This window comes from Thermobia domestica, chromosome 7 (genome assembly GCF_964235325.1).
Source record: "Thermobia domestica chromosome 7, izTheDome1.hap1.1, whole genome shotgun sequence".
Lineage (NCBI taxonomy): Eukaryota > Metazoa > Arthropoda > Insecta > Zygentoma > Lepismatidae > Thermobia > Thermobia domestica.
In genome coordinates, this window is record NC_137460.1 from 186,922,432 (window position 1) to 186,939,069 (window position 16,638).

At 38.2% G+C, this 16,638-nt stretch overlaps 1 protein-coding gene across 3 annotated transcripts in view; it reads right to left on the reverse strand.

Annotated features, from left to right (window-relative positions):
* The window catches only part of LOC145690619 (valine--tRNA ligase-like), a 104,265-nt gene that overhangs the window by 57,773 nt on the left and 29,854 nt on the right, over positions 1-16,638 (reverse strand). For all 3 annotated transcript variants that reach the window (XM_081765684.1, XM_081765682.1, XM_081765683.1), the window contains one exon: positions 5,938-6,083. In XM_081765684.1, coding sequence (XP_081621810.1) covers positions 5,938-6,083 — 146 coding nt within the window. The remainder of the gene's footprint in view (positions 1-5,937; positions 6,084-16,638) is intronic.

A 16,638-nucleotide genomic window follows, 5' to 3' on the forward strand; every position in this document is an offset into this window, starting at 1 on the left:
ACTCACTTAAATTCAATTACCAAATTATCCACGTTGGCAAAACTGTCGGGAAACCTTAATCTCATAATTCAAGACTGGAAAGAATAACAATAATTACGAAATATAAAATTAAACTGCAAAGACATGTCATTGTTCTATACTAGTGAATTATATCATGAGAACTTACCAATAACCTACAACTTACATTTAACACAAGTTTCTTAAGCAGTACTTAACTGATCTCACTGGATCCACCTTATCGCTTTAGGAAACTTTGTGAAATAGCCTAATTTATTTCGATGGATGGGATATGTTCATTTCGAGGTTATTCTAAATTTAAAATGTTTATTTTACGCCTTTATTATGCCTCTCTGTTGCATTCTTCCATTTCATTTCTGTGCTAATAAGAATGGCTTCGATGTCTGGAAAACATATTGTAACCGTAGCAGATATTATTTCAGTGGTTAGTGCATATATTTTTAAAAAATCTTATAAATTGTTATTTGCACTACTCGTTAAATACAATGGTCGAAAATTTTGAAGAACACCCAGCATACATCACTCTACTCAAAAATTATTTGCACTACAGAATGCGTATCAGCAGAGTGTATCCTTATTTTGGTTTAGCGATTTTAGCAAACTGATCACTGTAGAAAGCAGGCTGATCACAGAATTGGTACAGGGCGTACTACAAGTATTTTGACGATCGTTGAACACGACAAGTGTACTTTTATGGCGAACTTGTTCTATGTCGATCACAGCCTGGGTCTGTAATGGCAGCACGACAACAACAAATGCCTAATGTATAATTGACTGAGCGTGACCATATTGTGAAACTGCTACATGACCATTCCGAATAACTAGGGTTCGCGTGGGTCGTAATGTGTCAGTGGTCTATAGATGGTGTATACAATGAGACCGTAAGGGTTCCAACAGTAGATGTGACTAAGCTTCTCCGTCACCATCAGGAAATGCTTGGACACAACGATTGTTTCGGCCGCCCTAACTGAAAAGTGGCGGGCCCAACGAACATTAGATGTCAATTGTTGCAGGTAAGTTTACGTTCCCGTGCTCGCCTTGCATAATTACCCTTATTGCCTTCTCATCCCAAGAATGGCCTCAAATTGAATGCTCTCTTGTTCCGGAAGTGAAGGTTGTCAGCTCATGTTAATATTTTGGTTTTTGTGCCAATATGGTATGTACTTCCTAATTATTCTCTCCCATTTGTTGCTTAACCAGCCCCTATCTATGGTAAGCTTTGAATTATTATTAGGAAAATATATGTTTTCAAAGGCAAGTGTTTCGATTTCATTCTTGGCTGTAAATAAAATTCTTGAACCAGCAATATTGTTTTGTTTCTTTTAAATGTTTTGAAATGCCTGATTTTTTTTTTTTTTTTTTTTTTTTTTTTTTTTTTTTTTTTTTTTTTGTAGCATCTCTAAGATGCTCTTTAACCTGTACTTCTAAGTTGCTTATTGTCGAGCCTATATAACCTTCGAGGCAACTGCATTTTGTAGTAGTAATAATAATAATAATAATAATAATAATAATAATAATAATAATAATAATAATAATAATAATAATAAGAAGAAGAAGAAGAAGAAGAAGAAGAAGAAGAAATAGTTTCTCCAGATCTTAAAACTACTACGGCGAGGATATTCATGTCTTAGTGTTAGATATTTATATATTAATAATTATTTTATTAAACATCATATTTCTTGGAAAAATCACATTTCTGTTTGTACTTATGGAACAGTAGCATTATGAAAAAAAATAGAACGTTTTGTAAGTTTCGTTTGAGAAGTGAATCTAACTATAGTGGTAAATCATTGCTCTTTGCGTAGAAAGATGTTAATTATGAGAACTGTTGAGGGGGAATCTTCAGAATGGGTTGCAAGAACTGGTATGGAAATGATCAACTACATAGAAACAAAGCTCTGCAGTTTTATGGAAGTCACATATACTGATCCATTGCTGATTTCGGAAATGTGATGGTTTTCGAGGGGTAAATCATTAAGCGAATGGTAGACTACGACTAGTTTACATGCTTAAAAAAAAAAAAAAAAAAAAAAAAAAAAAAAAAAAAAAAAAAAAAAAAAAAAAAGCAGATTATATAACACTTTTGGAAGGTAATTTATTTTTGGTGTGCGAAGCTACAAAAACTGGCCGAAATCTTCGAAGGATTTTGTAAAAAAACTGATGTCTTCGCCGTCTTCACTTCAGTAGTAATATACTTCTTTATCTTGTCCGTTTCAGAGTTATAATGGGTACTTTTTCCTTTGGGTACATCTAGTAAAATAATTGTCAATGAAGAAAGAAAAAAAAATCAGACTTGTCATGCGATTCTAGAATGAAAACTATTTTCTTTAGGGTTTCAGTAGAGTCTTGTTTGCTTTCTGCGCGATATCAGTACTATCATACATACGCAAAGAGGCCCATAAAAGTTTCGCTGCCGTTTTCAACGTCATATTTGTGCGAATAAACATTTTCTAGAATGAAAATAGTGAAATCTAAACAGAAGAACTGACCGCTATATCTTGACGATGATTCGAGTGTTGGCCTGCCAACCTAAGGCTACGTGTAGATAAACTCTGGAAAACACACCGAGCGTAGTTTTCACATTAATTTTAGTTTAAATCAGATTTCCTGCATAGATAGGTCAATATTCGAGGGACTTACTTTGTATTTCTACGATGCCGCTCGTTATGTTATAATTAGAAGAATGCTCCGAACACTGGATGTCTGTCACTTAGAAATAGATACTAAATATTATTATTATTATTACTATCATTCTTATTTTTATTATTATGAAGAGCTTTTGTAAATGCGGAATTGAGCCTCCGGCTTCCACAGAGTTAGTAATTATTCAAAATAAATAGGTGTATCGTCCGCCACAACAGGTTAGAGCCACTGTTCTAGTCGAACTATAATTCTATTCTGGGCTCCTAAATCTCCAGACCTGAGTCCCATCGAGTACTTATGGAGCATAGTGAATCGACACTTGATTAGTAGTTGGGCTCCAGTAATGACCAATCGCCCAGTTATGCCAAGATCTACGACTAATAGTATCTCGTAAACATTCAGAATCTCTACGACCGATTATCCGGCTGAAAACTGTTTGTGCCGTCACTCATGGTTGCTACATCTGTTATTCAGGTGAGTATTGTATGCTTTTTAATACCCTATATAACACGTTCGGGATCCGATGGGATCACTACCACCCATCATGACTTAATTCTTTTATCAACTTTAGGTCAGATCCTGAATTCCTCTTACTAAATGTTCATGTGGTTCGTATCCCTCGTTAAGCAGTAGCTCTAATCTCGGTGCTGAAAGAGATGTTGAACTCAAATCCAACCAACCAATCTACTAATGTTCTTAAATGTGTTTCAACCGACTTAGAAAAATTTACGAATAATAATTGCTTGATATTTTCCAGGTATTTTGAAATTAACAGAGGGACGGGATACTGGCCACAAACGAGGTGAACATATCGAAATATTGTGAATAACATTAACTAAACATTTGAAAAATTCGTTTGAACGTTAATGAAGGGCACTATCACCATATTTACTTATGCACTGTATTGAAAAAACAGGATTAAGGGAAAATGCCACGTCCAAAGAAAAAGCAACAAGGTACATACACCAAGTTTACTCTGACCGAAGAATATAGTGTAGTATTAAAAAAAAGAGCAATGGAAGAAAATTAACAACTTTTTATCTTTCACACAGCACGAATGGTCAATGGAATTTAGCTGTTATATATTATCTAATACTATATACCTTCTTGAAATGTAAACTGATTTAACTGCATTATATTTACCAAACTGTGACGGCCGACAGAAGGGAGATTAAAACGATGCCATCATGTGGATTTACATGAGAACATTTAATGCCTTTGTTTTTCTTAAAATGGACCACTGTAGCGCGAAGGAGATCTTTCACTCTAGGTAACATTATTTATGACGAAGACAGTTGCTATTGTTTCCTTTTGACCCAGTCTTCTTTCTCGAAAATTCCTTTCGTGCAAGGAGGGTTAACTAGAATTGGTTGGTTAGAATTACCACTTTTCTGCAACTTGGGTGTATGAGGTATGAATCTGTAGTTCATCACGGTATTGGAATCATATGCGTACTCACAAGAGATCGAATCAAATATCACGTGCTCAGAAAGTATTTAATCAGTCGGAAGCTAGAATGAAACTTTTGTTAACTACAAGAAAACCTCTCATTAGCGTCAGTTCCTTCTCACTACCACTATGATCAGCAAATCCCACTGCGATTTTATGACATCTATTACGTCTGATTATTTTTGCAAGAAATGTGTCCATTGCCAGAGAAACAGAAGTCCGTCCTTAAGTAATATTTTATTCTAGGTCAACCCATTCAGGATTATTATTACCCACTTTCGATAATACTGCTTGATATTAGCATACCGTCCTTTTATTGGCTTAACCAATAGTTTTCTTCCAGATATTTCCCGCTAACATTCAATTCAACCCTCGTGTTTTTTCACATCTAAACGACATGTCCCGCTAATCTTAGATGTCTTAATTTAATTATCTGTTCTAAATCCATCTGGCCGGTCATAGTCCATTGTGGGTTCTAACGCCAAGACTAGTTTAGTATATATTCAATTACGAGTAAATACTGTGGTAATCGTGTATTCATTCTTGCTAGCTTGCGCAAAATTTTCACTTCTACACAGAACAATACTGAAAATCACCGTTTTCTAGATTTTAAACTTTTATTTTATTCATTATGAGTAATGGATCGAATATCAAATCGTTTTGAACAAAGTAGTAACACAAATTTCTTATTTAACCTACTTCCTGCTTTCTTATTTTAACTTTAACCTGCTCTTCTATATTTAATATACTTCTTATTTATTTATTTATTTATTTATTTTTACAAAATCCATGTAAAACTCATACATGGGTTTTGTTGGGATTTCTCCCGTTTCCTCCCACTTTCTTCATTTCACTATTTGTCCATTATCATCAACACTGAATCCCTTAGCTTTGAATCACAAACGTGGACGTTAAACTTAAAACAAAATATTTTTTTAAAAAATCAGTACCTAATCTTATTAATAGTCTGCCTTCCAATCTTGAAATCCCTAATTCCCATTAATGCTTCTTCATTAAACATTCACTATAAATGTTGAATGATTGGGGCGACATACTACATCCTTCTCTGACTCCTCTCCCGATCTCCATTGTTGTATGTTTTTGTATGAATTTCTGACATACTAATTGTTTTTTTCACAGTTTCGTATTTGGGAGGGTCTTGAAACCAATTATCAGTCAGTTTATTTACAACAAAAAATGGAATGAAATATTTCAGTTTAATAATTGAAGGATAAATTACAGGACGCCATACCTGGTATTACTTATCGTGCCAACTTAAAATATGATTTCGAACATAGACAACAGAAAGTAGAAGAAGATAGCATAGCATTTCGTACAGCTTAATGAAAGACCTTAAACACGTACGCGGAGTCGAAAGTGAGAAGTAATTTTTTTTTTTTTTTTTTTTTTTTAAACACAAAACTGTACTCTAGTGTACGAATGAAATCTACATCTAGTGGACAAAAAGTATTGTTCATGTGTAACTATGTGACGCAAGCCTAACTGCTCATTTCATGATTCTTTGAAAAATATAGAAGTTAAAAGGATAAGAAGATATAATACGAAGCGTTTTTACTGGAATCATTTCAACGTCCCAAGAATAATTTCCTTGTCTTTGATTAATTTTTGATTCCAGCTCGAAGTGGTAGAAGTTAACGACTTTCGGTTTCAACACCTTGGGGGGCGGGGGGGGGGGGGGGAGGAATCAACTTTTACAACTGAACTAAATATTATATGCATTATATATATCTTCTTTCTTCTTTCAACAAGCCAATAGATGGCTTATACTGGTAAAATGAACAAGCACAACTCAATACAAAAACATACCACTGAGGTTTTAAAAGAAGCTCAATTACATCTCCTGATCTACTGCATATTGGCACTTGCATACTGTGGTCTCTCCTTCCTCTCATAAAATTCATTTCACTAAGACTAGCACAAATAACATCTCGAGCGTCAAATCTGTCCAAACCCTATAAAACAGAAATTAAGAGAAAAGAAAACACGAATTAAAGACTATCACATTGTTTAAGAAACGTTAAGGTCAAATCAATTATAGACATACTCGTACATGTCATTTCCAATAAAGAACGTTCGTTTAACAAATTAAGGATATTAAGAAGTTTTGCTTTCATGTAATTGCCTAAATTTTGAAATTGCCTTGATTTTCATTACGTGAATTACAGGAAGCAAAGAGTTAATGTATGTTTGATCAAAATTATTTGGAATGTTTCAGCAAAACAAAATGTGTAATTTCAGTGCAACACTAGTGCGTATAATGCATACAAAGCGAACATGAAAATGGGACAATAATAATTCGTCGAGCCATGGATATCGCCATACCTTCTTTCCTCGCATCATTCTATGGCTCACGAGAACTAATTGGATCTCTTCTTCAACAGGAGGTTGACTTAGACTCGATTCGAGATGTACAAGAATGCACCGATAAATGGACTAGTCTGGTTGGAATGGATCCCCCACCTATCGACAAAAGACATGTTCAGTCTGTTTGGGATGAACCTATAGTCAAGCTTCGTTTATCTTCACTCCTATCATCAACTAATAACCCAGATGACAAAGCCAGGCTGTTAGCTGTCTCTTCCTCCAAAAACGGAGCATGGCTTCAAGCCCTACCTTCTCACACACTAGGCCTACACCTTTCTAATGAGAGCTTTCGTATTGCTACAGCTCTGCGCTTAGGTGCTAATATTTGTGAGCCTCACTTTTGTCCTGCTTGCAACGCATATGTTGATAAAGGATTACATGGCCTTTCATGTAAAAAAAAGTGCGGGAAGACAATCTCGACATCATATTGTAAACGACATTATTTGTAGAGCCCTCGTTTCAGCGGGAGTTCCTTCAATAAAAGAACCAAATGGTTGTTGCCGCTCTGATGGTAAAAGGCCAGATGGCATGACCTTGGTACCGTGGAAAAATGGAAAAGCACTAGTCTGGGATTTCACATGTTCCGATACGTTTGCTCCTTCCAACTTACCCCATTCTTCAATTCAGGCAGGTCTCGTCGCCGCTCACAGAGAATCAGACAAAAGACTAAAATACTCAAATTTACTGGACAAATATTGGTTTGTAACAGTAGCAATAGAAACCAGTGGGTCTTGGGGTCACGAAGGATCTAATTTCATTAAGGAAGTTGGTCATCGAATAGCAATCAAAACTGGTGACCCCCGAGCTACTGCATTCCTTTTCCAACGTATCAGCATCGCCATCCAGCGCGGGAATGTGTCATCGATCTTAGGCACATTACCTCCTGGTAAAGAACTGGACGAGATTTTTCTTCTATAACACACAATAAGACGGAAGGAGACATATCCGAGGAGGCTGACAACCACTTTGACTATGTTCATGAAGAATGTTTTGAATCCAGTTTGGATAAATATACATTGTTGGAAGTCATGGCTAATACCGGTAAATTTGGGAGTGGTAGCAACATTATCTACAGATTTTGCTTTGTTACTCAAAATCGTTAAAGACCCGAATGATATTGTTTATTTGTCCGATGTTTATTTTGGAACAAATATGATAGCTACAGATAATCTATGTATTCTTAGATAACTTAAAAATGTATCAAAATATTTGTATTGGTGATCTTCAACATAAATTAATAACAACTTAAATCAATGAAATTCAGGATGATCAAGGGAAAAGATAACATATTTCATGATGATCTGTTTCTGATATTGATTAATTGATCGAAGATATAATAATAATAATACACTAAATTCCTTGTAGATACAACGACCTAAAATATGCACCTGGTCTGCGGAAAGGATAGGCTGCATAGTCGTTAGCGCACTGGTACAGTAAGTATTAGCCCAATCGCTCAATGTTAGTTAAAATACTTAACACTGTTCCTCGCGCATCCTTGACCAAGGGATCTCACATCTTCGCTACATCACTGCAAGTAAGTACTGCAGCTCTTAAGATTCGAGCCAAACACAAAATATTTCGATAAATCTCTGAATCTGGATTACATTACACGAATTAATATTCATGAATAATACGCGAACTATATTATATTTTCTTTTTAAGTAACGTTAGTTAACATTCTTAAAATTAAGTATAGTGTGGTCCGCGGCCGAGAACTTTTTTCCTTAGAAACTGAAACTCTTATGAAGAATCGAACCTGAAATATATGCTCGAACTTATCTCCAAATTTGGATGAGAACCGATATTTCGAAGAACTACTGTATAATAAAGAAAAACGTTTAAAATGTGGTTACTAAAAATAACTATCACTGTGCTTGGCAGGGTTCGAACTCGTCATCTTCCTTTTGCTAAGTACCACATATCGTAGCGAAATATTTCAGAAAGCTACTTAGACGAACAATATTCAAAATTTCATTATTATGAATATTTTGATTTCAACAACATTACTTCGATCCGGAATCTCGGTTCGCAACTTCGCCACTCCCATATACCCACAAAACACGTGAAACGAGAAAGAGGAATTAAGATGAAAATCCATTAATAAATGCAAAACTTATTACCTTATGCTTCTATATTCCGTTACGAATTCGTTCAATAAAATGATTAATCATCAAGTATTCACTGACTATGTCAATACCGTCAAGACATTCGAATTCAGTGGAGATACTATGGATGGGGATTGACTAGACAGGTAACTATATAGATTAACATATTAACATTTTTAACAGAAATATCTAGAGGCTTCCAGAGTGGGTTCTTAAAATTCAACATTAGCAATCTTAAGCCAACATTAGCAACTGTTTCTTTCATAGTTGATAACAACGATAAATGTATCAATACTGCACTTTCGTCTGGTGTTCTTTTTCATCATGCCTATGTAAATATCTTGATACATACATGATTTTTTTTTTCTTTTCAATTTGTTTGAAGTCGAATGAAGTAAAAACATTCCTGTCCATTTCTCAGTATCTACCTTTGTTTCCGTACTGGCCCTTTCGAGTGAAGTTTCAATCTGGTAAGCATTTCTTTCAAAGTATCAACTCTGCAGCCATTTTTCTTACCTATGTTTAATAATGCGTTGATTTTAATTATTTTATTATCGTCACTGAAAAGTAGAATTGAAGCTCTGCAAAAGAATTCTTTTAAATATTAGCTTGCGTTTTGTTTGAGTGTGTCCAATTTGCATATGTATAATGAATGCTCATCGTATTTATACGGTTTACCTTGAAATGATGAAGATTATTATTATTATTATTTTTTTTTTTAATTTCCAATACAAAATAGATCCAGGAGAATTATACTGATGTTAGTTTCAGTTCCCTTTGTTACCTTAACATTGGGATATATAAACTGTTACACAGAAATTCTGAGTATCAACGTTACACAAACAAATAATTTCGTTCGTATGATTTAATGATTGATTTGAGTTGATTTTGAGTTTTAACGTCTCTTTTAGCAGCGAGGCTATATGAGACGTGGATCTACTGATTAACGTGGAATCCAAACCATATGAGCTCCCACCGGGAATCGAACCCGGGTCTCCCAAACCAAAGGCGCGCATGCTAACCGCTTAGCCACGAAGGAGCTCGGACATTTTAAAAGATTCAGACATTTGTTTAAAAAAATACTCATAGCTAATTTACCAGTCTGTAAAATTTATCCGATAGCTAGAAAACTCCATGGGGTTCAGCATTTCTTCAACTCCGATTATTGGATTTTGTGTTTAGCTAACAAACCTTGGCCACAGTTTATGGCCAAAGATAAGAAAATAGAAAATGGTACAGAAAACAGTATTTATAGATACTTAAAAAAAAAAAGAGTTTGAGAATGCAGATTAGAACAATATGTAACAGTTACTGGTAACTTGAAGATCGCGGAGGCAGCTGCATGGGAACAAAGAAAGAAAGAAGAAGAAGAAAAAAAAAAGACTGCAAAAATATGAAAATTGGTGCGATGAGGATGTGGACTACTGTTTAAGAACATATATACGAAGAAATGACGCAATTATTCTTCCCCAATAACCGAAAACAATATCAAGATAAATCGAAAGTTGTTTAGAACCATTGATACTGATTAAGATTCCACATTAAATCACACTGCTATAGTAGCTGCGCTCGTAATGTTGTTAATAGCGAACTGTCTCGTAAAGTGTAACAAAAGAGTAGTGAGAACTATGTTCACCCTGCACCTGTCTGATTGAAAGAAGAAAAACTTTACCGTCTCTTTCTCTTGTTTTCTCATTTGCGTTATGTTAAAAAAAAGTGGAAAATTAAAAATAATAAAAGCATTGGCAGTAGCAAAGGTTTAGTTAGTTAACTGACAAACAAGGCAATTCGGGATGAGAAAGGAAGAAAATGCAGATGCAATTTTAATGAACCTCTTGATTGTGGTGCCTTCCTTTACAAGAAAGTGAAAAATGTATTAGAAAAACTACTACAGGTGAAAAGGAAGAACACTTACAAGATACCTTAGCTAGTGTGTATTATGAAAATAAATAAAACGACCAAAATTCAATTAGAGCAGGTGTATCTCTGATGGATCAGAAATATAAACACATAGGAAAACAGAAAATTAGAAACGTTCGAAATGAGAATCAAGAAGCCTTCTATACAGACATGTTACGGGGAAAGGGGGAGAATTTTCCTTCCGAAGTTATATAATTTCCCCTTCTTCAAATTTTGAAGATGCCGGTGTAGCGTGTAAGTATATATTTTCCGTATCATTTTAAAATTTCACGCACAGTTCAAGTTTTTCCACTTTTTAAAAGCTTTTTGTTAGTGTATTCCTTTTATTTTCCGCAAAATTTCACATTTCTTTCATTCACGGTATCATCTCCATATTTCTCACATTTCTTTGTGATGCCGTTAAAATCTGTTGCTAAAATTCCCTCCAAAATTCGATATTTTCTGAGGTTGAATAGTAAGCAAAGACGGAAGGTTACTAGTCTGTTGATAGAGTGCGTTTGTGATTTGAGAGGGTAATGCTTCGAGTGTTTCAAGTTTTACATTACAGTTTTTTTTTTTTTTTTTTTGGTATACGAAACTTAACCTAGTAGAACATTGTTATCATGCTGTGTTTAAAGAGGTAAAAGCTCACACTATATAATGGTAATAGTACCGCAGATTAGCTAATCTATTGTATACCTTTTGATAAAATCACCAAATTTGGATGTGGAGCCATCGGCCAACTGACCCCTGGCGGCTGTGGTGGCCATTTTCTAAAATGGCCGCCAGTGGACACCCGAAACACAACAGAATTTAGATAAAGTTTGTTGCTGAAGGTTTTAGTGAATGTTTATTGAATGTTTTGAATAAAAACATGCCGCCTTGTAAGATATATATATATATATATATATATATATATATGTCAGAGCAACACCTACAACAGTAATACTTAACCCTTTCATTCCCATTGCATAACTACAGATACAACCACAATTTTGGAAAAATTACAAAAACTTTCCCGGAGTGTCATTTGAGATACGATATTACCGGAGTGTAAATTTTGGTGCTTTTATCAGAAAGTGCACAATATGTTGAAATATCCTAGCTAAACTGACGTACTATTAATAAACAATCACTAATTTGAGCAAGCTTTGAAATTTCGAAAGATGCTGCTTTTTAATACTAATTTACATATTTACTCATTCTTTCTCCTATGTTTCCAGAACAATGTCGAAGGTCTTCAAACTCATCAAGAAACAGAAACAGTACAGGCTATCTCCGCCCGAACAGCAAGAACAGAAACAGACTGGTCATTATGCTTCATATATCAAGATGTAATGCAGGGGTCGCTAACATGTCCATCCAGGAATACACGTAAAGACAAAGGGAGCAGCTACAGCATTCTCGCAAGCTATCTGAAAAGGTTCAATGACCTTGAGCTTCTCCCCAAATAATTTCTTTTTAGCCGACTAGATGAAGGAAGTGTCGTTGAAGCAGCATTGATTGCAAACAATGCACGACACCACAAAACCTGCATGCTGAGGTATAACAAAACAAAGTTAGAGAGAGCAGAGAAGAGGCAACTGAAAATAGGCGAAGATTACAAAGTACAGAAAGCTGCTTACAGCAAGCGAAAATGCAGTCTGTCACGACAATCAACTACTGAGCCTAAACAACGAGAAGTGAAATGTTTCTTTTGCGGAGAAACTGCTGGTCGTGCCCCTCTTCATGAAGCTGGGACATTCCAACTGGACTCGCGTGTCAGGTCGTGTGCAATGATTCTGGGCGATATGGGCCTACAGACGAAATACAATGCTGGGGACATGATTGCACAGGATGCGATGTACCACTGCAATTATCACGTGAACTTGTACAATCGCATTCTGAAGATTAAGGAAATGTTTTGTAAAAGTTCAAATGATGAACAAGAAATAGAAGGACTTGCCTTTGCACAATTAGTCGTGTTTATTGAAGAAGCTTTAGCAGAAGGCGAGACAGCTCCGGTTTTTAAACTTGCGGACCTGCGCAATTATATGCTTCACGGATGGAACAAATGTTGGAAGTCAAGTATGAAGGCAGAGTGCACACGACCCGTCTTAAACAGAGACTGCTTGTTTACTTTCCTAACATGTGTGTACAGCATCAGGGGCACGATATCCTGCTTGCATTTAATGAAGACCTCGGCGATGCCGTGGCAAAGGCTTGTGAGCTGGATACAGATACTGATGCTGTCCATCTGGCGCACGCTGCCCAAATTGTGCAACGCCACATTTTCGGAGATGACAATGTGTTCAACGGAATTCCTCCAGAATATCAACAGGATTCCGTACCATCCGTGTTGCTTGCCCTAGTCACTATGAACCTGGAAAGATCAAGTATCAAAGACCTTAGAGAAGCACTACACAAGCGGCACTGTCTATCAGTCAACTCCTCAAATTCAATTATTTGAAGCACCGAAGATCCGACACAGGCAGTACGTCCCGACCTATCCGATACGCCACCACACAGGAGACGCCACTTCCCATTTATATCGGACTTATGCTACATGCACACACTCGTAAAAGGGAGCTAGTTGACAAACTGGCACATATGGGAATTTCTATTTCCTACGACCGAGTCCTGTCCCTCTCCGCACAGTTAGGGAACAGTGCCTGCCACTTCTACCACCAGAAGCAAGTAGTCTGCCCTCCAAAGATGAGAGGCAAAGTCTTCACCACAGCCGTTGTAGACAACATCGACCGTAATCCAAGTTCTACAACCTCAAAACAGTCATTTCATGGGACTGTTATTTCGCTGGTGCAACATCCTGCGTTCCATGGAGCCGGTATTGACCTCGGCATTAGTATCCTCGGAGGGTCGAACGAAAGAGACCTCAAATCAGTTGACTGTTTGCCACAATACTATACAGATGGCATCAAGTAGCATCAAGAACACACAGGTACCGGTTACCAACGTGACATCCCTGAGAGGCAACAGCGGTCTCAAGCAACATATTGAAACAGAGTATCTTTGGCTACAACACTCCCAATTAGCCGAAAAAATATCATGGGAACGCAAGTCTGCAGTCCAGTAATACAAGTTGAGCTATTGCCCCAGCACACTACTCCCACTCTTCTTGGAGAGTGCCGATACCGTCGCTATGATCAAGCACTCTATGGATGTCGTCACAAACGCAGTGGAACATCTTAACTCTGTCCAGATTCCAGTGCTTATATTCGACCAACCGCTTTTTGCACTGGCAAAGCAAACCCCATGGAAGTGGCCACAGGTGTACGGTGAAGAGAAGTTCGTCATCCTCTTCAGAGGTCTTCATATCGAGATCGCAGCGCTGAAGACCATTGGTGATTTGTTGCGAGGGTGCGGATGGGTGCAAGCACTGGTTGAGGCAGAGATCACCAGTGCCGGGACTGTGGATTCCTTTCCTGCGGGGATAACATGCCACTCGAATCAGGAGAGCGCATCAAGTAACAGAAGCAGCCCTCTTCACCCTGGAACAGAACGCCTACAACCACTACATTGACCAGTTGCGTGACGCCGGCACCGAGCAGCTTGAGTTCGCAAAGGCGGAGACTTGCCCCCAGTTCCACTACTGAGCAACTGTACTGGAATTGGAACTGACGATCTTGGTGTACGTGCGCTCTCTGCGTCAAGCGTCGTTTCCGCTGTACGTCGATACCCTCAAAGAACTAGCAATGTGGTTCCCTGCCCTGGATCACATCAACAACGCGCGCTGGATTCCTGTGCATCTGCGAGACATGGAACTGCCGACTAAACATCCTGAAATTGCCGATGAATTCTTCGCACAGAATTTCACAGTCCACAAAACGACCAGGCCGTTCTCCGCCATCCCTATCAGGCCCACGAACAGAACATTGCAGCCACAAAAGGAGACGGAGGTGCAGTGAGTCTGACTGACAATCCCAGCGCACTGCGACGGTAGATGGTGTCAGGACCAGAGGTTGCAAGGTTCATCGAAGATTTCCAGGACTCTAACCAAGAACGATCATAAGACACAAAGCATCATGACCAATATCAAGTGTGTAAACTGCTTTCCAAATGATGTAAAGTCAATGATCAAAGTGAAGGAAGACTTTGGGAATCCATTTGAAGAGGATAGTCAAGATCTGTTGGTACTCGACACCAAGGAGATCGCGCCATCTCGAGCTATAGACGACCTCCGTCGTGCATATAAAGTGAAACAGGTGCAGTTTTACAACTTTGTCAGAGAACGCCTGGTGAAGAGAACGAAACCCATAAAAGATCCTATCAAAAGAAACAACCTTGATATTTGGTCAGCCTACCACAAAACTTCAGGCAAAAGGCAAGCAGCAAATGAAATCCCTTAGAAACGACGTGAACCTCTTCTCTCGTCTGTATATCGGATGCCAGAACCGGGATGGAAATCTAGACAAATTCTTCAAACATGAAAACCAAGCTTTCCCTCTTGCACTATCGGAAGGCGGTTGCATCCGGTTTGGTGTAAAGAGTGATCTTCTCAGTTGCCTAAGTCTGAGATCAGCCTAGGTCTGAGGTTTCTTCAACAAGCTGCATTGTCCTAGATGGAGCAGTCATCTTCCAGTTGTTGAAGCCTGCTACGGCAAAAACCTTCAAAGAATATGCCCAGCAAGTTTTTGTGCCTCAAATATTCTCAAAATTTCATCAAGCCACGCGACTGGACCTGGTGTGGAAGCGCTCCATAAGAAACTCGTTGAAAGGTGCAGCAACAGTCAAGCGGGGAAGAGCGGTGAGAAAACGAGTGGTGGGTAATTCAACTATACCTGGGAACTGGGCCAGCTTCCTCAGAGTCGACGAAAACAAAACAGAGCTGTTCATCTTCCTCTCTGACATCCTCTACGACTCATTCCAGCTTGCAGACAAGGAACTGCTCATCACTAAAGGAGATGATGTCTTGAGAAAGCCACCGCTTCTGGATACTTCAGCCCTGGCACCTTGCAACCACGAGGAGGCCGATACCCGTATTATGTTGCATGTCGCCCACGCTAACAATGCCCATAAGAAGATTCTCATCTGCAAAGTAGACACTGATGTTGTTGTCCTGGCGGTGGCTCTGGCAGGCACCTTGAATGAGGAAACTGAAGTGTGAGTATCCTTCGGTTCGGGGAAGACGTTACGCTGTTTGGCAGCCCATGATTGCTCGGGCTCTGAGTCTTGATAAAGCTCAGGCACTACCGATATTTTATGCTTTGACGGGCTGCGACACGGTCTCCTGCTTAGCCGGACGTGGAAAGAGGACAGCATGGGCAGTGTTGACAGCGCTACCTGAGCTCACCCAGACGCTCACTCGCTCACCCAGATCGTATTAATGAAGACGCCATGCATATAATTGAAAGGTTCATCATACTGCTTTATGACAGAACAAGCACAGAAATGGACATTGACAAGGCATGTCGCAAACTATTTGCAAAGAAAAGCAACGTCCAACTGATCCCATCGACAACAGTAGCCATGGGACAGCATGTCCGAAGAGCAGTACATCAGGGCGGAGATGTATGGTGTCAAATCCTGGTTCCTGCACCAACACTTCCATCACCAACCGACTGGGGTTGGATCAAGACAACCGACGTGTATGAAAGTTTATGGAAAACGCTACCCGAAGCATCCAAGATCTGCTGGGAGCTCTTCTCTTGCAAATGCTAAGACTGCATGAAAAAGTGCAAGTGCAAGAAGGCCAGTCTGGAATGCACCCCACTGGGTGCCTGCGACGGGCAGTGCCCTGCAATGTAAAATTATGAACTAAATATATATAACTTACAAATTATCTGGCATACTTTTCTTCAATACCTTCACTAAAACCTTCAGCAACAAACTTTATCTAACTTCTGTTGTCTTTCGGGTGTCCACTGGCGGCTCATCAAAAAGTGCACAATATGTTGAAATATTCTAGCTAAACTGCCGCACTATAATGCTCTTTGTTGAGTACCTTTTATCAATATACACCGCTTCCGACAAGTTCAAATGGTAAGTTCATATCGAAGGATTCACAAACTGGGATAAAAGTACAGGTAAAAGATCAAAATATAACGAACTTTTGAAACATGAACAAAGCGAATCTCAAAGAACTGCTTTTAACATTGATTGCGAGACCATGAATGTACACATTCCTTCTATATACTAT